The sequence below is a fragment of the Dinoponera quadriceps genome, unplaced genomic scaffold, assembly GCF_001313825.1.
Source record: "Dinoponera quadriceps isolate SergipeBrazil2010 unplaced genomic scaffold, ASM131382v1 scaffold2600, whole genome shotgun sequence".
Lineage (NCBI taxonomy): Eukaryota > Metazoa > Arthropoda > Insecta > Hymenoptera > Formicidae > Dinoponera > Dinoponera quadriceps.
In genome coordinates, this window is record NW_014556795.1 from 2,396,104 (window position 1) to 2,421,546 (window position 25,443).

The window sequence follows — 25,443 nt, forward strand, 5'->3', positions numbered from 1 at the left end:
CCCCCCCCCTTCGTTTTCCCGTATCTTAGAATATGCGTGTTCACTTTAATGTTCGGCGGACGTCTCTCTTACCGCGGAACCATTAATATATCGCCTGTTTATTTTGTAATTAGACGATGAGTCACAATCAGAATCCGAGGCCTTGTCGTCCTTTAACATCAGTCGCGCGACGCATGAATCCAGCACTGCCAAGAGTCCTATTCAATCACCGGTTTCTGTTACCTCGGAAACGGAGGAGGAGAGTAGAGATGGTAAAATTCATGTATTTAAATGACAAATCCTCGAGGGTTTTCACCGTTACCCACCGTTACCGTATTCTGTCTGTCTGTTGTACAGGGTGTCCGAAACTAAAGTTTCGGTGGTGCGCAAGTAGAACGGGTGGTGAAACTGTGAGCGGAAGAGTCACGGTCACCATTTTGCAAAATTCGCAATAGTTGGTGAGGAATTAATTATTCTGTCTGAGCTTGATGATTAATCCCTCGCCAACTACTGCGAATTTTGCAAAACGGTACACGACTTTTCCGCTCGGTTTCACTCGTTCTACTTGCAAAACCACGGAAACCGAGATTAGTTTGGGACATTCTAGCGATGGATTTTTCTTTTTTACGTTATTAACGAACACTCGCGTGCTCCTTTTCTGCAGAACCCCGAGTATTGCGAATAGAAACGAAACAAGTGCCTGCGCCGAGTCAACCCGAAGTCGTTTTAAGCGACGGTAAGTCTTCTTTTTCTCCATTTCGCCCCAGGTAGACTGTCTGTCGGTCTGCGCGAACGTGGTTGATGAGTACTATGGTAGTTAGTATTATATGTCGCATGTGACGATTTAGTCAGTCTGCACGGCCGTGACTCTTGCTACTTGCAACCGACTCGCGCGAGATTTGCAACAAGTTTCCTGCAGGTTATTAGAGCGGAACAAATGGCACGTTTACGTGTGTGTGTGTGTGTGTGTGTTTTGGTGCATGGTAATTGCGTCTCGCATGAAGATATATCCCGATAACGATGCACATGCTAATCGGTGTGTTACAGTAGCGTTCGGCCCGTATTCTGGACATACATGCAACAAGTTAATTTATATTAGTAGTTTCGAATAGGAATTTTGCTACAAACAAACGCGTGATTGTCGATTTTTCCTAACGTTATCACCGCGCTTAGAACACACACACAGAGAAAAAGGTTTCTTTAAATTCAATATTTCTATTTATTTGATTGAAATTTGTGTCATAGAAACAATACATACGAAATATCATTCTTTTGAGTAAAAATTGTATTGTCTCATTCAAGAAAATTCTATTATTTAACAGAAAGAACGCTATTATATGAAATAATATCTTTTAACCGAATAAAATATTATTCGGTTATGATAAATATGAAACAATTTCTTTATAAGAAAATCAAAGGAATTTCGTATTTAAGATATTCGTTGAACTCGTTGAATTCGAGTCTAAGTAATCGTATTTCGTTGGATGCAATAAAATTGATTGAAGACATCTTCTCAGTGAGAATTCTCACGTCTCTTATCTGCGTTAGCGCGCCAATATCGTCGCAAGCGCTCTCAGAACACGGGCCGTACAAAATGCGTGTTCACTTCACTCGCGTCTATCCACGAACAGGTGAGTGCGCATGTGAGTGAATATTGCCTGTCGGAATTTCCTCGTAGCATTTTTCACGTCTCGAGAACTCTCTTTAATTTATCCGCTATCTCGTCGTATCGTCGCATATTGATAATAACAATGGCCAGCGCGTCGGTGTGTAAATTCCGTGGCGGTTCTCTCATGAGAAACGTCTTATTGGCGGACGGACGTCGTGATGATTCGTACACATATTTATTTTTGATGTACAGTGAACGATGCTACCACAGAGTTCCTCAACGAGATGCGCAGCAGAGAGATCACAGAGCGACAGAGCGATTACAAAGGAGGTGAGTGATCCCTCACTTGTGATATACACTCGCAACACAAGATCTTCGTGTGTGTGTGTGTGTGCATCACATCTTGTTGTGCGACGCACATCTCATCCGGCTGCACCTTTTCCGGTATGGGAAACACGCCACTCTTCCCCGCTCCGCAATTATAACCGCTAATCGCGCATACGAATTCTTCATTTTAATCTCACCGTTAGAGATACGTGGGCAAATGGGTCGCAGGATTGTCGCTTTTGCCCACGTGTGTCTAATGCGCAACCCACGAAAGCTTTACTTCTCGTCTCCTTTCGCCGACTCGAAATAACAACGATCGAATCGCATCACTACTGATCACGTAAAAGCACTCTCTTCTTGCCCCGCTTTTTCTTTTTCCGGTGTGAGATTTCGAAAAGCTGGCACGTATCTCTCTGCACGACCCTCGCTCCTGTTCATCGTGCCTTCTTTCCACACGGAAGAAAGATTAGTATTCAACTTGAAACTCATATATCGTATGTAAGTAAGAATGTTAATTTCATATGAAGATAAAATGTATGAAGAAATTCCATATAATTTCTCCATGTAGTTCCAAAAATATCGTATTCTTGTTATTCAAGAATAATTTGCATGAGTCAGGAGGAAAAAATATTATACATAGAAAGAACAATATCTTTAAGCTGATATGTACAATTTTTAGTTTGAAGGTATCGTAGGTTGCTATTTTTTCCTTTTAATTTATGAAAATGATTTACATATATTCATGAATAACATGAATCTTACATATGTATTTTTAGTAGAATTATATATTGTTTATACGTGGAGAGAATTATGAGTCTATTGGTGCTAATTTTTGTTCTGTGCAACTAAAGGGTAAACGTGACAAGGAGCTTTCTCTAGAACATACTTTTATTTGATTGTTTCGCTTTAATCGTACGATAATAACGTGCGTAACACGCAAAAACAAGCAGCATGTTCGCGTGATAACTTTAGTTAATTTCTAGCTTGAAATTCAAAGAGATGTAAGGTATTCGGCTGAAGCGCGCCGAGAGTGGCTCTATTTCGAGCGCGACGAAGAAGACTCGCGCGAATGGTATCCGCGTTCTCTTCTCCGTGAGATATGCACCGTCGTTCGTCGGATTATTTTGGACGTAATGCTTGCAGATTGCGAACTATCCAGCAGTTATAGCAGCACGAGCAGCGAACGTGTGCGAATGTACCGTAACGACCGACGGTTCTCCGAGTCTCTTTACAGTCCCCCTCGCTTGGAGAAAGCACGAATCACTACGACCGCTGAACGGAAGAAACCCGTTCTGATTACACGCTCGAGGATGCTCGCCGACGACCGGAGCGCCGAATCGTTCGGCGAGATCTTCAATTCGCGTTACGAGGCAAGACGGAGATTTTTCCAAGACTTGGAACAACAGCCGGGAAGAAGAGCGAACAGCGATGGGGGCGAACAAAATTCCACGGCGCGCGAAATTGCGAAAGTGGACCGTCGGACCACAAATGCCGTGCTAGACGTCACGAATCCCGCTGAGGTGGAGGGAAAGAGTGCTGCATCCTGCCGAAATGGTCAGATCGACGAATCGTTCCCCAAGGAAGTTGTTTCCGCAGGCTGCAACGTTCCTACAGATTCGACACTCGACGCGAATAAAGAAGGTGCGACAACGTGCGAAGAAGCAACGCTTAAATGCGAAGAGATTTCGTTGAGCGGTCCGCCTACCGAGAAGCGTGCGACGGAAGACAAAGGGACGTCGCAAGATATCCGATCGTGGATCGAGAGTCACTCAGCCGGCGAGCTCGCGGCGAGGACCGGCACACCCGAGTCGTACTACGAGGACCTCACGAGGATGGTCGAGAGCATGGACGCGAACAAGACGTCGTCGAGGACCGAGTTGGACGCGCTGCCCAACACCGACACCTGCCTCAAGTACAACCTGGACTCGACGAATATGAGTCTGATTTACAGCCTGACCCCGTCGATGGCGGTCGACGACGACGACACGTCGCAGGACCTGGCGGCGGAGCGCTCCTCGGACGGCAGCGACTACATATGGATGGAATCGACCACCGGTGGATCGGCGGAAGCCGTGAAGTCGTCGCTCGTCGATTGTCCGTACGAGACGTCCGGCAGCAGCGACTGCGAGCAGCCGCTCTCGGCGAGCTCCGGCTCGGACATACTCGAGCTGCCGAGCCGCACGGTGTTCGAGCTGAACGACATCGACGGCGAGGTGTTCCACAGCGGCATCAACGAGTCGACGAACGAGATCATCGCCGAACTGAACGCTTCTTCCCCCGACGACTCCGTGCGGGTCGCGCGCTGCATCCTCGCCGAGGTCGTCGAGTGCGTCTGCGTCCTCTCGCGCTTCGACGCCTCCATTTGCGAGCTCGCCGTCGTGAGGGAGCTCGTGCGCCACCTGCTCGACAACGACGCTTGTCGGATGAAAGACTTCCCAACCGAGAATCGAGCCGAATCCTCCGCTGTGATCGAATTCTGCACCGTCGCGAGGAGACTGCCGCTCGTTGTCGCCGACGACGGGACTCTGCGGTTGAACTTCCGCGTCGTCGGAGCGGAGTGGCCCGGCAGAAGGCCGAAGGAAAACGCGCACTCGGAGTCGCCGAGTCGATTGACGCCTATAAACGAGGAACCGGACGACGATTATAGCTTCAACGACGACTCCCGCCTGGTGGTCCGCATCGACGATTCCGCGAGGAGGAATAGGATCGTGTCTCTCGACGACACGTACACGATCTCCGAATACAGCGACAATGACGATTCCTCTGTCGATTGCGCGTTCTGCCCTCACGACATCAAAGAGTTCGTGCGCCTCGAGAAAGCTGTCGCGGAGAACTCGCGATTCAACGCCGCGTAGTCGTCGCCGAGATTTTATCCGGATTTTTCGCGATCGATTAACCGAACCGCCGGGAGGAAGCTGCGATTTTATTAACGACCGATTCAACGTCCCCCCTCGTTGACGAGAGTTTGGTGCGCGTCTTAAGCGGTCGACGGTGAAAATTTTACTCTCGGTATTGTCGTTCGTATCGTATGTTATCGCGCGGAGCGCTGAACATAGGATTGAAATATTTGCTTGATTTCTTTTTAATTTTCTTCTCTTCACGATTCTACGACGTCTGTTTGCGTACGTTGCACGTTTTCCGTGCGACTAACTTTACGCAGGACTCGAGTATTTGAATTCGAAGAGAAAATTTTCGAATCAGCAGCATGCGGAAGAATACCATTTGTTTCCTTATTTTTCAGTTTTTTCCTTTTCTTTCATTCAGGCTCCTGGATATCCCGTGTTCTTCTTTAATGATGTCGGAAGCGAGAAGAAAAATTTATGCGACGGTATATGTGGAAGTAAAAGCACACTTGTAAAAATGGCCGTTCCTCTGGCCTGAACAATTAATAAATAATCGTAAAATTAAGGCAACAGAAATCATAGGAAAAGATAGGGTAAAAACGTAAGTTGCACTAATTTGCAGTTATTTATCAATTGTTCGGGTTAAAGAAAAGCGTCCGGCCATTTTTACAAGTGTGCTGATCACGAGTGTTATTTTGTGCGTATATTTTTTTCATTTCCACGTATACCGTCGTATAATTTTTCTGGCGTCATTAAAGAAGGACAGCAAGTATCCAGGAGCCTTAAGATTCCTGACTAGTCGCTATGGCTGTTTAATGACGTCAGGTGAGCGAGGAAAGATTTCCTGCGTTATACTCTCAAATAAGAAGATATATTTACAAAACGACACTTGTGATCGGCATACTTGTAAAATTGTCCAAACATTTTCCCTTTATTCGAACAATCAATAAATTAACATTGGCAAAAAAATCGCGAAAGAAAAGTTTAGAAAGGAAGTGTCAAGTTAATTTTGCCATTATTTATTGATTATTCTCATAAAAGGATAGCGTTCAATTTTACAAGTGTGTCAATCACAGACGTGTCATTTTGTAGGCATATCTTTTTATTTGAATGTATATAATAACGCAGAAAATCTTGTTTCCTCGCTTCTAACGTCATTAAGCAAGTACAGTCACACTATCTGCTCCAAGAGACTTAAAGTTTTGTCACTCGGAAACTAAAGATTTTTCACGATGAAAGTTTTCATTTATTTTGTTTTATTTATTTTACGGATGTTTTTTTTGTTTTCGGCCGACGAGAGTGCGTTCGATGAATAATATTGCGTTATATACATCGGTCTGCGAATAAAACGATGTGTGAATGAACTTGAGCCCGCGTTTATATAGTTTATGTATTTTCTCAAGTGTGGTGTATCTGTCGCACGCAGTTTTGACGCACGTTCGATGACATAAAAGTTTGCACATTCAAGCTTCTCATTCTTCTACACCCAACCTCTATTCGGATTAATCCTCATCGTTATCCCGCTACTATCCGACGCATCCTTCCTGCAAGCTGAGAATGGTTGTTGGGACGCTAAAGATGTTTGCTTGGGAATATTGATTTTCCGTAACAAGTCCGAGAATAAATACCTCCTGTCAATCCGACGATCATCATTTTCTCAAAGGTAAGCTTTCTTTCTTGATCTCTCTCTTCACGTCGGCAATAACGTCACCGTTGCTTAAGCTCTCAGGCGGTAATAATCACTTGGCTTACAGATCACGGGAATCGTACGCTTTCTCTTATTTAATCGTAATCGACGCGCGTAATCACCGACAGCGCATTCTTTATGTTTCAGGAGAGAACACCGTGAATGGCGATCACTCGGACGCTCATCACAGCACTTTCTCGCAAAGTAGCAAGGAGGTTTGTAGCAACACTCTTAACACATTAAAGTGCCGCACGATGTATGCGGGTATTGTCCGCGGTTAACTTTTCATGCGTGTGTATATACATCTAATTCCGAGGCAAAGAGAGTGTAATTAGCAGCCGGGTAAACGGTGCATTTCGAGTGTCAGGGCGCAAAAGCGAGAAAGCATTTCGTCGCCGCGAAAGGAGTCCGCCAATCTCCGCATATGTACGTCACTTTCACATATCACACCGCATTTGTCGGCGAAACCCACCTCTTCGAGAATCGTTCATTACGTGTCTCTTATATTTCTTCGATTATCTTGAGTTCATCTTTAGATATTGTATTGGCCGGACACTTTTTGCCTTTAGGCAAATGAATCGTTGACACAACGTTATTGTTGTAATGATATTTGTAACATTTTCAAATGCGTAGCTATTAATGTTACCGGTGACAATATTTGACCGAACATTAAAAATAATATTTTCACACCATAATTTTAATATTTAAAAATGTATCACCAGTTTGCAAACATTTATCAAAAAAAAAGTGTTTATAAGATGAATATTTTCAAAGATTGGTTTCTCGCTCACTTGAATAGAAAGGAAACGTCAGTGCAGCGTTATTTCAGCTGAAACGAACAGACTTGTCGATGCATCCGAAGACTCGAACTTGAGACGATCTTGAATAGATAAGAATCTTGAGATAGAAAGATCTGACTATGAATACCGGCCGCATAGAGAGTCTGAGCGAATTGTCGCTTTGCGCCTTGCGTTGATATCACATTAATTTCACTATTATCTATATATCATTCAAAGCATATAGTCGTCCGCATAGATTCGCTTTTACAAATTGTCTCGGCTTGCATGCGGTCGGATAACCGGCGATAGAACGATTAGAGAGAGGGAGGGAGAAATTCGGCGTTCTATGCATGTGCATGCAGAAAGGTTTATGGTTACGGTTGGGACCTTCCGTGTTAAGGGTTCCATGTCGCAGGATGTGAGCGTTAGCGAGGAGTCGCCAAAGAAGGAGAAGAAGAAGAAGAAGGGCCTTAGAACGCCGTCCTTCCTCAAAAAGAAGAAGGAGAAGAAGAAGTCGGTCGAGGCGTAGGTAGTCCTAGCTAAGGTATGTAAGCGGCGTGATGCCTCATCCCCTTATTCTCTCGATCGGTATACACGAGGAGCACTTCGGTTACGATATGTACTTGCGTGTCTATTGAATGTGATTTTCATAAGCGTTGTTATGCTTATTCTAGCGTCTTTTACGATCTTTTACGATATATTCGATCGCACGACCGAACGAGGAGGCCTGTACCAGAAGAACCCCAAGTATAAATAAAGAAATGTGGGTTGATTTTTCTTTTTATATTCTCGAACATTGTTTCCTTCTCGATCGATGATATAGAGAAGATTTTCGGCAACTCGCTCGCTCGCTCGATCGTTTCAGTCGACACACACTCCCCTCGTGGACGGTTAATTCGCAGAAGGTAGGAAGGAGCAGCAACCCCTTTTTTCTCTAACATTAGACGGGCTGTCGCTAAATCTCACGCAGATAGATGCATCGGACATGTTTTCAGACTAGAATCACATTCGCGCGAAATACATATCTTAGAGAGGATACAATTGCCGTCGAAACAAATAGACGCGATAAGACACGAAACGGGGGTTACGTGTATACGACTGACGCTGAGCTAATCTATATTTGCAGACACTGCCACAAGCAAAAGTTTATCGTAAATAATAAAAATGAACATACAAGTTAAACTCTCAAGATCGAAGCAAGTACGGTTTTAAAGCGAAGGACGAAATTCCGAGTACAGACGAAGCACAGACGAAATGCCGGAAGATGAAAAAGAAAAGAAAAAAAAGAGAAATACAGAACGGAAGAAGAAGAACGGACTTTTACGCGAATAATCGAAGCGAACGAGCAACAATCACAGCATCTTTCCAGGACTCAAGACTGCCATCGCATTACGTCTACGATAAGGAAACTATATTGTACTGTTAATGTTTTTACGTTTTTAATTTGTTAAGCGTCGCGCTAATGTATTTAATCCGCTAATTTAATTTTGCCTCTCCTACCCCCCGTTTGTGTGTAACGCAATAAAGAGTTACATATGCATACGACGAAGACAGATAAGAGAGGCGTCAACCATTGCCGCCTTTGTCGTTTTCATCGCCGTTATTGACGCCGTTTTTGCCATCGTCTCGTCATTTATTATCTTCTTCTTCATCATCATCAGCCGTTATCATTATATCATTGCTATCGTCGCAACTATCATAATCCTTCCTCGTCGCCGTTGTCGTCGTCGTCGCTATTTGCTTCTCATCTTTCTCGTTCGGAAAATCTCACCTCTATTCTTCTATTGCAACACTCTGGCGAATGCGATCTTCGTCGAAAGACTCTCACAGATTCCACTCGGCGCGGTACAAAGAGACGGCTTTTTACCACAAAGAGGAATAGATTTGATGCGAAAAGTCTTCGCGTCTATTTTTTTTTTCTCTTACAAAATTTCCGACGTACGAAAGAGTCCTACGGGAGGAGTCGCGTCCCGAAGATGCGGATATCCAGCGTTACAATGCAAAGCCAACCCCCTTCTCGTCTCTTCTTCTCGGCATAGTATTCGTATATTCGATATATATATATATATATCGTATAAAATAATTTGTAACATATGATACCCCGTTGATTATGATTGTTATCGAATTGAGCCTCTTTGTTACCATATAAACTACATAGGTTGATGTCAATGCAAATTTAATAAAAGAAAATAATTGCCGACGCAACAAGTCACGCCCAATAAGACGGTATATAAGTTAACTTGTACCGAGAAAAGCCAATTGAAAAAGAAAAAAAAATGAGCCTCATGTGAAACACAGCGAAACCCCCATCAGAGAGCCATCAGTGCCGGTGGAATCAAGGTACGACGCGATGTGATAGAACCTCTCGTACTCCTCCTTCCCCTCCTCCTCCTATTATTCAGCGTAACGAAGAATAAAAAAATTGCAAATTTTGAAATTTATCCACGTATATAAAGAGTATATTCGTTGCGTGTACATATGGAAAGTAGAACTCTGTAATGTTTTTCCCAAGCGGAGCTCGTTACCGGCGTTAGGACGTGCCTCTTCTCTCGTATCTTCGGTTTTCTTGCATTCTCGAAACATCCGTGCTTCATTCTTTATCGTATTCACTGATTTACGATAATTGAGTGATTCCATTTGATTTTTCGACCTTCGGCCGTTTTTGCATATGTCATTATTTGAACAACAGCTTTCTACGGTATAACTTCAACAAGTCGATTGGACCGAGTAAGTAAACATAATACTTTTCTATTCTGTCTCGCGCGCGTGAGATGATCATCATTCCCCCCTCGGAATTTTCACACAAGAGTATTCTATCGACGAATTTGATGAAATCATGAAGAATTAGTTGGGGAGAGAAAGAGCAATGTCGAGGCAACGATCGAAACAGGTTTCCTTTCTTCTTCGTACTTGCTCTGGCTTGTTGAAGCTATCAGATAAGTGTTGTTAAGATTTACGCGCACTAATGATTGTAGTTTTTATTCCGTAATTGACACGATCGATCGTTTGTATAACGTATGCTAACATGTACAAATAACATCGGCGTCAAACTTCGCCTCGTGCATGCATAGAGCGTGTACGCGGCATTTTTTTTTAACAACAATGTTGATTATAACGTGGCTCCGCTCTGCTCAGACGGGTTGGAACGAGATATTAAAGCGCGGAGAAAGATCTTCGGCGATGCATGCACGGGGTGAGGGATTTATCTGTTTCGATTTTGATGATATATTTTATTTTGTATCGTTTTTGTCTTCGATCCACTATCGATGTTGACGACCACGATTATTATTACTTTTGCTATTATTATTAATTAATTAATTAATTACTCATAGTTTTATCATTAAGACCAATTTTACCATCGCCGCTATATCGCTATATACAGAGCACAACAAGTTTACGCGTTCGTGGTGCAATATGTCGAATTTATATCCGTGCTTTCTCTCATTCAAATGACGAGACCCGAGTCACGAGATCGCACGTGCTTCAGGCACGTGTGTGTGTGTGTGAAACATATTCGCTCCCACACACGCTTTCTTCTCTCGTCTCCTCCCCTCCCATTTCTCACTTGTAGTATTCACACGTATCATGTAATGATCGATAATAATTGTACGATCGAAGACATATATTAATGCAATCTTATTATTGTAATAATGGTTGATATATAATATATAAATAATATTACAAAATATATGAGACAGTACTTTTGGATATATATTTCTCGATATACTCACTTTATGCATCATTCCATGCTTCTAACACGTACCGTTTCTCACAAACGAGATATAACGAATCGAGTGAAAAAGCAAAATTAATACGATTGCTCACGCGGCAACTTAACGAGAGGATTGAAGATAACTCGGATAGCATAAGACATTCTCGAATCAAGATATCAACGTCCTAAGACCTTGTTTCTGGGATATTAATAGATAGTCCACCCGTGATAATATTTATACAATAATACTTGTTATTTACGCGTGTATATAATTGCAGTTTCTTTATTTCAAATGTATTGCAATTGTTTCATCGTATAAATAAATTGGAAAGAATTTTGTGTAAAAATATGTTTGAAAAAATGATACATTATTTGGAGTGAATTTTCTGAAAATATTCTAAGAACATAATATCATGCGAAGTGATATATCAGAGCGCGTTGGAGAGAAGATTCAGTATTCATCGGCAGCGTCGCCCTCTCCATCGGTCGAGTCCATACCAACCTCCTCGTAGTCCTTCTCCAATGCGGCGAGGTCCTCCCGCGCCTCGGAGAACTCTCCCTCCTCCATACCTTCGCCGACGTACCAGTGGACGAAGGCCCTCTTCGCGTACATCAGATCGAACTTGTGGTCGAGCCGGGCCCAGGCCTCGGCGATCGCCGTAGTGTTCGACAGCATGCAGACGGCGCGCTGCACCTTGGCGAGGTCGCCGCCCGGCACGACCGTGGGCGGCTGATAATTGATGCCGACCTTGAAGCCGGTCGGACACCAGTCGACGAACTGGATGCTGCGCTTCGTCTTGATGGTCGCGATCGCCGCGTTCACGTCCTTCGGCACGACGTCGCCCCTGTAGAGCATGCAGCAGGCCATGTACTTGCCGTGGCGCGGATCGCACTTCACCATCTGATTGGCCGGCTCGAAGCAGGCGTTCGTGATCTCGGCGACGGACAGTTGCTCGTGGTAGGCCTTCTCCGCGGATATGACGGGCGCATAGGTGACCAGTGGGAAGTGGATTCTCGGATAGGGCACCAGGTTGGTCTGGAATTCGGTGAGGTCGACGTTCAGGGCGCCGTCGAAGCGCAGCGAGGCCGTGATCGAGGAGACGATCTGGCCGATCAGCCGGTTCAGATTCGTGTAGGTCGGCCGCTCGATGTCGAGATTGCGCCGGCAAATGTCGTAGATCGCCTCGTTGTCGACCATGAAAGCGCAGTCGGAGTGCTCGAGGGTGGTGTGCGTCGTCAGAATCGAATTGTACGGCTCCACCACGGCGGTGGAGACCTGAGGCGCCGGATAGATCGCGAACTCCAGCTTGGACTTCTTGCCGTAGTCGACCGACAGCCGTTCCATCAGCAGGGACGTGAAGCCGGAGCCGGTGCCGCCGCCGAACGAGTGGAAGATGAGGAAGCCCTGCAGCCCCGTGCACTGGTCCGCGAGTTTGCGAACGCGGTCGAGCACGAGGTCCACTATCTCCTTGCCGATCGTGTAGTGGCCGCGCGCGTAATTGTTCGCCGCGTCCTCCTTCCCGGTGATGAGCTGCTCCGGGTGGAAGAGCTGCCGATACGTGCCGGTGCGCACCTCGTCTGCGCGAAAGGAGAAGCGACTCATATCACCAGCCGGAATGGAATAATGACACCATTTCATTGATAGATACTTGCCTACTACGGTGGGCTCGAGGTCCACGAACACCGCTCTAGGTACGTGCTTGCCGGCACCGGTCTCGCTGAAGAAGGTGTTGAAGCTGTCGTCGCCGCCGCCGAGCATCTTGTCGGACGGCATCTGTCCGTCCGGCTGAATGCCATGTTCCAGACAGTAAAGCTCCCAGCAGGCGTTTCCGATCTGCACTCCCGCCTGTCCCACGTGGACGGATATGCATTCGCGCTGAAAGTACGTTACACCTTGATCCAACGTTTTTCCTCTCTGTTAGTATATGTTGAACGTATCGATGCCTTGAAACCGCGTTCTAATTTCAACGAAAAAGAAGCATCGCTTTTACGGTGCGGTTTAGCAATAATTAGTAGTGAACTCTCGCATCCAATCGGCGTGTTATTTTAGATCTAAAAATATATTCCGATTAACGTGGTAAGACCGCCGGCGGGCAGGGTGTGTTTACGCAATATTGACGATTTTTCAGCTCGCAGAATTTCAACTCAAAATCTGTAATCAACGATCTAAAAAAACTTGTAAATGATACGTTTCGTAACACTCGGACAGATCGGGCCCGCCATTTTGAATGCGGATATTTTTCACCTTAAATTCGTATTCAGCGAGGAACCCTTAAATACGTTTGGATTTTTCAGTCGCCGTGGATTGGATCCGCTATTTCGAATGTTCACATTCGAAAACCCCGCCGGTGTGTTTAGAATCCGATCACTTTTTTGTCTCGTCACCAAAAATAATGCAATGAGAGAAAAATATTTTCGGGGACAACAATATCTTTTTTTTCACTTTAACCAGAAAAATAGTCGAGAGAACCTATTAAGTGTTATGCAAAATAACAAAGGATATCGTTGTCCCCGAAAATATTTTTCTCGCAGTAAGGGGTTGAAAGAGGTCACTGATTGCGATTATTACTAAACTGGATCAACGTATAAAAGCTGTGATGAAAAATCATCATACTTTAGAGGTACGTGTCACGCAAACGCAAATATACGCCGGCCGGCCTTGGAAATCGTCGCGTGATACGGCCGCAGTAGCGAAAAACGAATAGAACCGAGCTTCGTCACGTCGTTGCGCGATTTTTCGTTCTAAAAGTAGCAATAACGTAATGCAACGTGGGGGAGATGGGTACGTGTCGTGAGACAGCATTGCGTTAGGTGAAATCCGCGCTGACTTTGAGGATGAAATTTTCGGATCCAGCAATCTCTCTGGACTCATTGGTTATATATTGGCATTCATCCGGATTTTACATTCATTCAACGATAAATCGCCAAATGAATGAATCGCGCCGACACGTTATATCATTATTTCACGTCTGGTCGAGAAAGAAAAGGATGTTAAACTCGTGTCTACACGAGCAAGGCTCGGATGTCTACATTTCTTACCATTTTGAAGGAGAAGAGTCGCACGGCAGGAAGGTTGAAACGCCGTTCGAACGAAGCTGGCAATGGAGCTCCTTCGAACGATCTCGACTCACTGAGCCGCGCGAAGCGCGAGCTACGCTCTCTTATAGCCTCGGTTTGTACCCGATTTACTACTCGCTCGTTCCGAGAGCACGCCGCCATCAATGACGCGCTTCATATCCGGCCACGTAGGATTACGCGGGATTGCGTAACCGATGTTTTCTCTCTTTTTCTCGCGATTTTAATGAACTATCGGTCGCCTTGCTTACTTACGCAACGTTCCTCGGCTTTTCCGGGCGAAAGCAAATAGAGGATTCGCGCGCGATTTAAGCTCCGTAGAGCCCGGGACTATTTTAGAGGGTGCCGACGAACTCTGCAGCTGTTAAACGACGTATATATACTTCCGTTCCGGAATAGTCGCGTCCTTACGGCGCGCCCATTGTCGCTTTACGAAACGCGAACACTCACGCGGTCAATGTTTCATTCCAGATAACGTGGAGAATTCTCGATCGAAATGCACGATCTTTCAATGAAGCTGCGACTGGTGCATCTCGAGTCCAACATTTCCTCCAATTATTTTGCATATCCAGCAAATTAATAAGAAACCTTTTTGCTGTCCAAACCAATTTACTGTTCACAATACTTGTCTGTCGATAGCGACTCGTCGAGCTCTGTAAAAAGAAACGTGCAATCTCGAGACACCGCCCGAATGAAGCTGCATCGTGAGAACGCAGTTTCTTTCGCGGAGTTTCTCTCACCGAGCTGACACACGCTATTGCCGTTATGGGAGACTCAACTTAGTGCGGCTCAGATGCGCGTTACCCATTTATCGTCAGCCCGATATCGTGTAACTACATGGAAGTAGGTGCGGCTTACCGTCCTTATAAGGCCGCGGGTTCTTTCAATGGAGAGTAGTAGGCCGGCCGCCTATCTCGCGCATATTTCGCGCCCACAGCCTCCACCTACTAATACAAGTAGCCTTAGATGACTTCAGATGAACCTTAGATTAAGTATCTAGGTGAAAGATCAGTAGCGCTACATAATTTTTTTCACAATATTGTTTTCATTAGACTTTATAAAAATTTAGAATAAAAATTACGCAGCTCATAAAATGCTAAGAAGAACAGGAGACAAAGCCGTTGAAATCCAGTCTGGATTGCGGGCTTGAAGTGAGTTCAGAATATGAGATCATTTTTACATGAAATAACATGTATTTTTTACTCAAGATGAAGATATTTCTTTCATCTATTTCACAACCTTGCGTCGCATTACCTTGTGTCGCCAACGGACGACATGCACATTTATTATCATAGTGGAGTACCCCGGAAGATAATTGCAGAGTACCGATATGACCGAGCGTAAATAATGTAGGTTACGATAAAAGGGATAACAAAGTGTGTGATCAGGTTATTCGGCTAACCTAACGTGAGAGTAGTTTTGACAGGGAAAAGTGCCGAAAGGTGGGAAAGCATCGAGCTAAGGGAATTTACGAGATATCGTGACACCTGTGGATATCATCGCTCGTATTTGGCAAAATTCCACCTCGGTGACGGAGAATTATCAGATAAACAACGAGAGATGTCCGATTTATTTTTCTATACTTTATTTTATGTCTTGATCACCGGATGTATCCTCTATCCGCCGATAGAATTTGTCGCGGCCGGACTGACCATCAAGGATATCTTCAGTGATTTTCTCGGCGACGAGAATGAATTTTTTATACATTATCACATCAGGAGAAGCGTATTTACGTTGTTTATACACTCCATGTTTCCTCTGGGTAATGAGCATGCTTATGTTAGGTCGTCTTGCTCGCAGATGTTTGTACTCGATGTTTTTTGTGTCCAGATTACATCATAGGGCTGAGTTTCTCCGATAACTTCGATTTTGGAAAGTTGCTTGACTCAGACAAGATGACTCTCGGGCTGGTGGCTGTTATTTTTGCATTGGTTGGAGCTTGGTACACAGTGATTCAAATATGCGAATGGTATATACATGATTGGGCTGTGCATCCGATAGTGCAGAATCTTTCCGTGTACAGCAACAATAACATGTCATGGCAGGATGTTGCTGCAGACATTAATAGAGAATATCGAAGGTTCGTTTAAATAATCGGAGACATGTTGCAAGTGTATAATATATATGTACTGAAGTGACGTCATCTTATTTCAGAGTGGATAAAACTGATATTGTTACAAATGGCATAACTCGTATCGTAGTGACAGACAACTGGATTATTAAGATCACATCTTACAAGTTACAAGTGGTGCACCAAAGCGACGCCACCTTAATAGTAAAAAAATGCGACACACATTTAATGTCAGCCATAACTGGAGATCAGGTTCAATACATCAATATTCAGGTATAAAATTATATATGGACAGTTTGTCTGCCTTAGATGAAATGAGGATTTTACTTTTAATTTGTCTAAATGAAAGATACGCTACTTATCGTTTTTTAGAGGATTTTTTTTTTTTCATATGAGGGACTATAGAAATTTATAATAAAAATTACGCAGATCATGAAATTGCACAGTTAACCCTTTGACATACAATCACGTCTGGGAGACGTCATTCATTTCATGTACCATTGTAGACTTTGACGTCAAGAACTGTCTCCGGTGACGCCGTGCAGTATATTATTAGATTATTCAATTGTTTCACAAGCTTGCACATAACTGTTCATTGAGCAAAATTAAATAGTATTTTTCGGACGCATCAAATTCCGTTTTATTTGTATGTCAAGAGGTTAACTAACGTGATCGCTCCAAATTTAAGGATCTAATAAAAAGAAATAATCGTTGACTAATCGCTGTGTTTTCTGAAACGCAGTTTCTTGATCTGTTTTTTATAGCTGCACTAGTTCAGTCATGTATCTAAGAAGAACAGACCAAAGGAGATAAAATCGAAATTTGTCGATTTGTTGAAATCTAATCTCCAATTCCTGGTCTGATACAGGCTTAACGCATAATATTCCATATTATTTCACTCATTTTATCGAAAAGTGAGTTCCGAATATGAACCATAACATCATTTCAGATAATTTTTAGATGAAATAATATGTTTTTATTTTATTTAAGATGAAAAGCATTTATCTCGTCTAGATAAAAATAAAGATGATCTATTTATTCGTCTGGATGATTATTTAGATCATTTTATTTGGATACCGGCAAATATAGATTGTTTTGAAATTAGTCACGTTATGAGACTCAATATTGTTTTTTTTTTTCCAGGTAAAATCCATGCGAGCGACGGCAGAAGGATTCGACATAAGATTAAATGCGTTGGACTTTAAAGATCTGCAAGACAAAGTTTCGCGGCCGATCATTATACCGCAAAATATAACGTTTCACAAGACTTTGCTCGACAGATTTATCAGTACTTTCAAGGAGGAAGCTAATAAAAATCCAATCTACGACACTGCCCAGGTATCAAATATTACAGCAGCTGTTATTTCTTCAATTAATTCTTCTGTTAACACATTGCGGACGGATGATCTCGTATTGCGTCGTTACAGGCAAAAACATACCCGGCCACGGTTAGCAATAAAATGTCTGGTCCGCAATGTGTTAAAATAATTCTGTTAATTTCTGTTCTGATAATTTCTTTTATGATGATGTTAATTCTATTATGATAAAATCTATTAAGATTCGTATCTCCAGGAGTTGGATCAATGCGTAGGATGTATGCAAGTGACCGCAAATATGAAATTGAACAAATTATGTGATAACGTTACCGAGAATAGAGATTCTGACGGTTGTACAGTGTGCTATTGCCGTCCGATGTGGTGTATAGAATGTATGGCAAAGTGGTCAGTACCTTTTATTATTATTTTCAAATATTGTTATATCTATGCTAAATCGAATAATTTTGTGTGTTCAGGCGATACACTTTTAGTATTATTATCATTACTCGACAGGTTTGCTTCGAGACAAGACAAAAATGCTCCAGAAACGTGGCTGTCTGCTAAATGTACCTGCCCTGTCTGCAAAGCGAAATTTTGTATCTTAGATGTTTGTAATATAAGGATTTTAGATCAGTAATACCGCCTCTGACTGCGTCCTTTTATGACTAAAATTGAAGGCCGTTCGTATTATGCTGCATTTTCGAGATTTGGAATATAAAATTGATATTTGATTGTCAATTTAGAGTATATATATATATATAACATATAAATATATGCAAAACATGTTTACTAAGGAAATATTGAATTTTATCTCGATGCAAATTGATTTTTTTACATTTTATATTTTTTCTATATTCCATTTATCAGAAGAGTTTATAAGCAGTTCGAAACAAGTGAAAGCAAATGTTTGTTTTTATTAAAAGAATTTGCGGCTTTCAACGTTAGAATTGCGACAGAATTATTGGCTGTGAAAGTGTTAACATCGGAATAACACTTGCATTATATACCTTAAAGTTGATGAAACGTCAAGAATACGTAATTTCTTCCGATACAATTGTTAAGAAAATAATAAATGTCCAATTTGAAGCTGATCTACGGTTCGATATTAACATTCCATACACATAGGCGCGCGCTTATCTGTCTGTATAAACTGTATCATTATTATGAAATGCAAATATAAAATATGTATAATTTAATTATCGTATCTTTAATTCGGCGCCTTTTTCCGTGTAGTTCATTCGCAAAAGGGCGAGTGCACATTTAATTCTCGAAATAATCCCCATTATTCTCGATGACTCGACACCATCTTTCGGGCAACTGCCCTCGCGAAATAAACTCGGCGATGTCGACTCAATAAAGTCGTCGATGCTTTTTCGGACGATCGTTTCGAAGTGCTCATCGGCCAGGTGATGCGACCGAAATAAATGGTAGTTCGACGGGGCGAGATCTGGCGAATAAGCTGCGTGAAGGAGGACTTCCCAGCCTAATGTGCGGATGACGTCTTTGGTTCCTTTTGCGGTAGGGCGTTGTGCTGCAAAATCACTCGTCTACTTCCGATGTAAGGCCTCTTTTCCTTCTACGCATCGCTCAAACGGACAATATGTAATATTCCGCAGTAACGGTCCAGCAACTCGTAATGCACCACACCCTCCATATCCCACCAGGTACTCAGCAAAACCTTCTTCGGAGTTTCCGCGTTTCTGCGTATAACAGCCATTTTTCATCACCCGTAATGATGTCGCACAGGAAATCTCGTCTTTTGAATCGGGTCGGCAGAGATTTCGCCGTGACGCTCCTTGCATTCCAGGTCTTACCGAGTCGATGAGATATGCATTGCTGAGTAACTCCGACGCAAGCTCCTTGGAGTTTTCACTCAACAGTTGCCGGAGCTCTTTGTTGTCGAATTTCTGCGGCTGACCCGAACGATCCGAAATTCCGAAACCTCTGGTATCATTTTTTACACGTTTTATACGTCACGGCGTTCTCATCCAGAGCGGCGCAGATCATCGCTTGGACAGCATTTTTCTTCAATTGAAATGCGAAGAGAATGCAGTGCCTCAAATGCTGCTTATCGGCCGCCATCAGGCCATTATGTCGCTCGCCAAAACATATAAGGTAGGGAAACATGTTCAGCCGAATGTTTGCAACTGTTTCCCGTGCTACAGGAAACAAACGTTCCGCTGAACATAGATAAATCATCTCATCTTCATCTAGCTATGACATACAATGTCGTTCACGGAGCTCGCAAACACTACCTCGGGAAAAGTAGCGTTTGTGGCTACCGTTCAACGCACCCATAGTGTTTTGAGAACTTGGTGGTACACACACTTCCAAACTATTTAGTTTTAAACACCCAATGGAACAATAAATAGTACTTTTACAAGATTTCATCCTTTTATGCTTTTATACATCACTCTCCTTTATATATATTTTGGTTTGTACTTTTAATTAGTACTTTCTTCTCGTATTCGCTCATCGTAAAACCGCAGTTTATGAAGGAAGATATTGAAAGAAAACTTTCAATGAATTAATACTTTTCTATTACATTCTACTAATACCGCGAGACAGTTTTTATTAACAAAAAATGTCGGCAATACATCGCGAAAAGTTTAAAAACGGATGCTATATTTAAGTTACTTGATACAAAGATTATAATAAAGTGAAAAGTTTCACTCACATATTATCACGTTTAATACGATTTCACTTAATCTTTACTACTTATTTTACACATCACATAAAATACATACCGGTTTACGTAGTCATGAGTCTAGGCGCAATATTCATTGCCATCAGTTCCTGGAAGAGTAACTTCGCCGCGTATGGTAATCTAATTTGCGAAATCTGCGTCTTGTTCTTGCACCCCTTGCACTCGAAAGTGTTGTTTCGCAAGTTCGCGATGGCGATCAAGCCGCAGAAGTTACAGATGTGAATCCGGTAAGGATCTGACACTTCGAACAAACGCTCTCTCAGAAACTGCGCCGCACCGTGAGAGATCTGACAGTCCCGCTCCATCTCGCCGAAACGGAGTCCACCGTCCCTAAATGAATAGATGCGTTTGCATTGGATCGACGAGAATAAACAACGCGCGCCAATTTACCTCGCTCGACCTTCCATAGGCTGGCGAACTAAAATCTGCACGGGTCCTCTCGCTCTACTGTGAATCTTATCGTCCACCATGTGCTTCAAACGTTGGTAATAGGTCGGCCCTAGAAACACCTGTGCATTGATCTTACGACCCGTGTGCCCGTTGTACATGACCTCGTTCCCTCGCAACTGATAACCGTACTCCTGCAGGAGCGTGGAGATCTTCTGCACGTTCACGGCGTCGTTGAACGGCGTGGCATCACCGATCTCACCTGATCAGATTGTCCGATTAGAAATCAAAGGATAAAAGGTTCGTAAAGTGACGAAGATATTTGCAGAAAAACTTTCCTTTTAACAATAAATAGATTAACTTTCATCAGAATGGACGGAACTCCTCAGATGAAATTAATCATATCTTTTATTTCTTAATTTAGTAATGGAACGGCTGTTACATTACGTTAGCAATAAAAGATCTATCCAACCTTCTGGCTATTTATTGACCGTTAAAGTTACGTCCGTTTACTTGGAATTTTGGCCATACCCTTGTTCGCGGAAACCTTCCCCTGTATGCACTCGATCAAGTGACCGATGGTCATACGCGAGGGGATAGCGTGGGGGTTGATGATTATGTCGGGCGTGAGACCCTCGCAGGAGAACGGCATGTCCTCCTGCCTGTACTGAATCCCACAAGTTCCCTTCTGCCCGTGGCGCGACGCAAACTTGTCGCCTATCTGCGGGATGCGCACGCTGCGCACGCGAATCTTGCAGAACTTGTATCCCTCGCTGTTCAACGTCAACATCACCTGGTCGACTATGCCGGTCTCGCTATTCCGCAAAAACGTCGACGCGTCGCGTTTTGTGAAACGCTTCGTCGTGCTGTCCAGCTGAAAGAGAGAGATGATTATTATTGGCTCCAACGGCACCTTTACACGATGAAACAAATCAAGTTGCGAGAAAGGCGCCGAAATTAACAGTTTATGATAGTTGTCACATTATACAGTTCGGACTATGTCCGCCGACGATTTCAGCACACAAATGTTCCTATTATTTTGACGCACTTTAATTTGATTTTTACCTCGTTTTGCCCATAATTTTTGCAAACAATATTCATATTTTTCACACGCAAAAATTGATTTTTCTATCGGTAAGCAAGGAATTTGAAATAAACAAGAATTCAATGAAATTTCGCACGCAATGATGAAAGTAGCGCATTGTAACATGCAGCATAAAAATACCTTTTTCTAGAATCCTTAATATAATCGGTCGATAGACGAGCCGTGTTATAAAGCTGGGAAGTCGATGAAATGTAAAAAATTAAGATGCGTCTGTTAATATGGACTGTATATCTCTCTCGCCACACTTTTGTCCTACAGAAACCAAGGGAATTTCCTTTCCACGTTTATACGCGCGATGATATGTTAAAAAACTCGCCTCATCGTCCGTTTCCGGCAGGGTAATTGTTTTGCCTATGATCACATCATCGCCCGATACTCGAATTCCAGGTGCGATTATCCCGTCGTCGTCCAATTTGTCGTATATGGCGTTGCGCATCCCCTGGCAGGTTACGCGCGACGGTTTCTCGAACTGCTCCTCTTGATCGCCGATCTTCTTCGACTCGGACTCCTTGTAAGAGCGGTAAAACACCGACCTGAAGAAGCCCCTCTCAACGGCGCTGGCATTCAAGATGACGCTGTCCTCCTGGTTGTATCCCGTGTAGCACAGAATCGCGACGATGCTGTTGATACCGGCCGGCAGCTCGCGGAACCTAAGGTACTCCATCGATCTCGTGGTGACCAGCGGTTTGTGAGGGTAATACAAGACGTGGGCCAAGGTGTCCATGCGAACGTGGAAATTCGTAATGTAAACGCCCATAGCTTGTTTACCCATGGCACTCTGAAAAATAAGCGATGTTTCATCAGGAGGAGATGCATCTTATACGACTTTGCTTTTGACTAGATGAAGTACTTATCTATGGATAATTTTTTAGACATTCATAAAATTGCACAACGGTTAAGTAATCCAAATTGAAGGATCTAACAAAAAGAAATAATCGTTGAATATAATCATTATTTCACATCAGACTACTACTGATGAGAGATTGGTCCCAACAGTTTGATACGAGCTTAAAGTGAATTGAAACAAACGATGTCTGTCTTGTTAGTGCAGCTAAAAAGGAGACGAAACGTTGATTCGTTGAAATCTAATCTGATATTATTTCGTTGGCTTGATCGAATATGGATTTCCAGATGAGATGGTCTATTTATTATTAATCTTTGATACCGCGGCAAACGCGTAAGAGAGAAATGATAACCTACCTGGTAAGTGTTCCTAGGGCTCTGATTATGATCAGGGAAAGGTATGATGGAAGCACAGACGCCCAAGATCATCGCCGGATGAATCTCGCAGTGCGTATACGTCGTGCAATACGCGTACTCCTTCTCTTGTCGAAGATCGTCAGGCGACATAGCTATCATGACGGTTTCCTCCTCCAGAGTGTCTATATATTCTACTACTCCGCTACCTACCAACTCCTGCCACCTGCAACGTAATACTTATCGTCAGCAATGTTTCGTCGCTTTGAAGAAAACGTCGTGTCATCTCGCAAAGATCACGCCAATGAATGAAAGCTTCAATAACTCGCTTACAAGAGGACTCATCCGAATACGGCTTCTAACCGAACCTGCCGGAGGAAGAAGCTCACCCATCGTTGTTGTAATCCCTCTCCTTCAGCATATCGATGTGCCGCTTCTTCAGCAGTAAATTCTGGCCCTCGACTATGAGCAGAGGCCTGCTGATCCTACCGGCGTCCGTGTATATACGGATCTCGCGGTCCCTGATATCGCGGATCATCGACACCTCCGACACGATGATGTCCATCTGCCGTCTCAGTTTGCGCAAGGTGGCCATCAGCTGGTCCGGGTCCCGGTGGATGCCGACCCAGCATCCGTTCACGAATATCTTCGTCGCGTCGGCGATCGCGCTCGGCGCGATCTCCTCGAGATTCTCCATCGACCACTCCTCCAAGAATTCGAGGATGGGCGAGGGCTGCGAGCCGACGCTTATGTACGCCATCAGGGCTAAATTCTTCACCAAGCCTACGGCGGCGCCCTCGGGAGTCTCCGCGGGGCAGAGCATACCCCACAGCGTGTTGTGCAACTGACGCGGCTTCGCCAGTTTGCCGTCCCTCCCGATCGGCGAGTTCACCCGCCTGAGATGCGACAGGGTCGAGGCGAAGGTCAGCCTGTTCAGTACCTGCGACACGCCCGCCCTCGCCTGATGCGCTTTCTTCTGGTCGCCCCAGTTACCGGTGGCGAGCGAGTACCGCAGCCCGTCGGTGATTATTTTCGTCTTGATCGCCAGCTCGAGGTTGAAGTCCTTGCCCCGGTCGATGAACTTCTGCGCGTACAGGCGCACCTCCTTCATCAGGTTCTTGAACAGGGCGCGGAAGAGGAAGGCCAGCAACGGCCCGGCCAGGTCCAATCGTTTGTTGCCGTAATGATCCCGGTCGTCCAGCTCCCTTCGTCCCAGGGACGCGGACAGCAATCGGTGCACCATGTAGCCGAGGAAGTAGGCCTTCTTCGTCTCGCAGAAGTCGCTTATGCCGACGTGCGGCAGCATTTCCTTCTGCAGGATCTCCCGGGCGTACTTGATACGCTTCTCCTTGGTGACGCCCGCCCGGGCGCCCCTCGTGCCGATGAAATTCAGCGCGACGTTCTGCTCCTGTATGACGAAGGCCTCGTCCAGGGACGGCTTCACCATCTCCATCATCTCGGGATCGTCGAAGTCGTAGATTATGTGCTCGAGGATGTCGCGGTCGGCGACGAAGCCGAGGGCACGGAAAACCACCATTATCGGGATCTCTTGCTTCACGTACGGTATGATGGCGACGATGCGTTGACCTATCGCCGATTTCTTTATGCTGGCCCCGCTCTTCGCCATCATGTTGATCCACAAGGTAGACGTGGGACGCGAACTGTGCTCCAAGCAGGATCTGATCTCCGCCTTGTACGCGTATTTGCCATCTTTCATGCTGAATACGTAAACGGTGTTCGTCGCCATTTTCTCCTGCGCTATCAGCACCTTCTCCGAGCCGTTTATGATGAAATACCCGCCGGGATCTAACGGGCATTCGTTCAATTCCGTCAAGTCGCGATCGGATAAGCCCGCCAGCAGGCAGTACTTCGATCTCAACATAATCGGTATCTTTCCGATGAAAGTCTTCTGATGTTGCGTCTCTATGGGTTCCTCGCCGTCCTTCATGATCGTCTTGGTGATATCCACGTACAACGGCGCCGAATACGTTAGATTTCTCAGCCTGGCTTCGTTGGGCATCATAGGAGACGGCGCGCCGTCCTTCTCCCAATGGGTGGGCTTGGACAAATAGATCTGCTCGAACTTCAGCAAATGTCTCACCGGATTTTCTATCTCGCCCGTGGTGTGTTGCGCCTCCGCTTGTAGATCGATCTGCGGTGAGTCCTCGACGATACGTTGAACGGACATCTCGATGAATTCGTCGAAGCTATCCAATTGTTGCCGTACGAGACCCTTCTCGTCGAAGTACGCGTTGATCACGATCCAGCAGGCCTCCTGCCAAAGTTTCGACGAAATCTCCTCCGCATCCTCGTCATCGTATTGATCTAGCATAAGATGGTTATTTTCACGATCTTTCAATTACGGACAACAGATCATTCCTTCAATCCTATTAACACGCGTTAATATACTCACCATCTTCGAGAGTGTACATGTTGAGAGTGTAACCTTTAGATTCCAATGTTTCACGCAAAATGACTCAAAAGCGATCGCTTTACGGAGCTGCAGCTGACAGTGTAGCCAACTCGAAATTTTTAAATCTCCGTCATATGTCTCTCTCGGGCGGTCATCAGGGGATGACCAAATTTCTTCTACAACTCGACTGTGATCGGTCAATTTCTTCAAATTCTTTTCTAGACCCCACACTATGG

The 25,443-nt window shown here is 44.3% G+C and overlaps 4 protein-coding genes across 11 annotated transcripts in view; 2 read left to right on the forward strand and 2 right to left on the reverse strand.

Moving 5' to 3' along the window:
• LOC106748184 (protein hu-li tai shao) overlaps positions 1 to 8,782 on the forward strand; it is a 22,286-nt gene extending 13,504 nt beyond the window's left edge. For 4 of the 8 annotated variants that reach the window (XM_014626440.1, XM_014626441.1, XM_014626443.1 and 1 more), the window contains exons 11-16: positions 114 to 251; positions 644 to 715; positions 1,841 to 1,918; positions 6,593 to 6,660; positions 7,625 to 7,768; positions 8,351 to 8,782. In XM_014626440.1, coding sequence (XP_014481926.1) covers positions 114 to 251; positions 644 to 715; positions 1,841 to 1,918; positions 6,593 to 6,660; positions 7,625 to 7,753 — 485 coding nt within the window. In that variant the 3' untranslated portion in view covers positions 7,754 to 7,768; positions 8,351 to 8,782. The other 4 variants (XM_014626444.1, XM_014626445.1, XM_014626446.1 and 1 more) reach the window with 4 other exon arrangements.
• Positions 8,783 to 10,912: 2,130 nt separating this feature from the next.
• On the reverse strand, positions 10,913 to 14,170 carry LOC106748185 (tubulin alpha-1 chain-like). The gene is made up of 3 exons (XM_014626448.1): positions 13,976 to 14,170; positions 12,590 to 12,812; positions 10,913 to 12,514 (listed from the first exon to the last, which is right to left on the reverse strand). The coding sequence occupies exons 1-3, from the start codon at positions 14,153 to 14,155 to the stop codon at positions 11,388 to 11,390; spliced, it is 1,530 nt and encodes a 509-aa protein (XP_014481934.1). The 5' UTR covers positions 14,156 to 14,170; the 3' UTR covers positions 10,913 to 11,387.
• Positions 14,171 to 15,430: 1,260 nt separating this feature from the next.
• LOC106748213 (E3 ubiquitin-protein ligase TM129) lies at positions 15,431 to 18,185 on the forward strand. Its single transcript, XM_014626531.1, has 6 exons — positions 15,431 to 15,773; positions 15,842 to 16,091; positions 16,166 to 16,355; positions 17,226 to 17,420; positions 17,655 to 17,803; positions 17,912 to 18,185. The coding sequence occupies exons 1-6, from the start codon at positions 15,572 to 15,574 to the stop codon at positions 18,033 to 18,035; spliced, it is 1,110 nt and encodes a 369-aa protein (XP_014482017.1). The 5' UTR covers positions 15,431 to 15,571; the 3' UTR covers positions 18,036 to 18,185.
• A 1,567-nt stretch (positions 18,186 to 19,752) lies between these two features.
• On the reverse strand, positions 19,753 to 25,342 carry LOC106748209 (DNA-directed RNA polymerase II subunit RPB2). Its single transcript, XM_014626523.1, has 7 exons — positions 25,208 to 25,342; positions 23,184 to 25,119; positions 22,798 to 23,020; positions 21,914 to 22,375; positions 21,024 to 21,366; positions 20,496 to 20,754; positions 19,753 to 20,435 (listed from the first exon to the last, which is right to left on the reverse strand). The coding sequence occupies exons 1-7, from the start codon at positions 25,224 to 25,226 to the stop codon at positions 20,150 to 20,152; spliced, it is 3,528 nt and encodes a 1,175-aa protein (XP_014482009.1). The 5' UTR covers positions 25,227 to 25,342; the 3' UTR covers positions 19,753 to 20,149.
• Between the last annotated feature and the right edge of the window lie 101 nt (positions 25,343 to 25,443).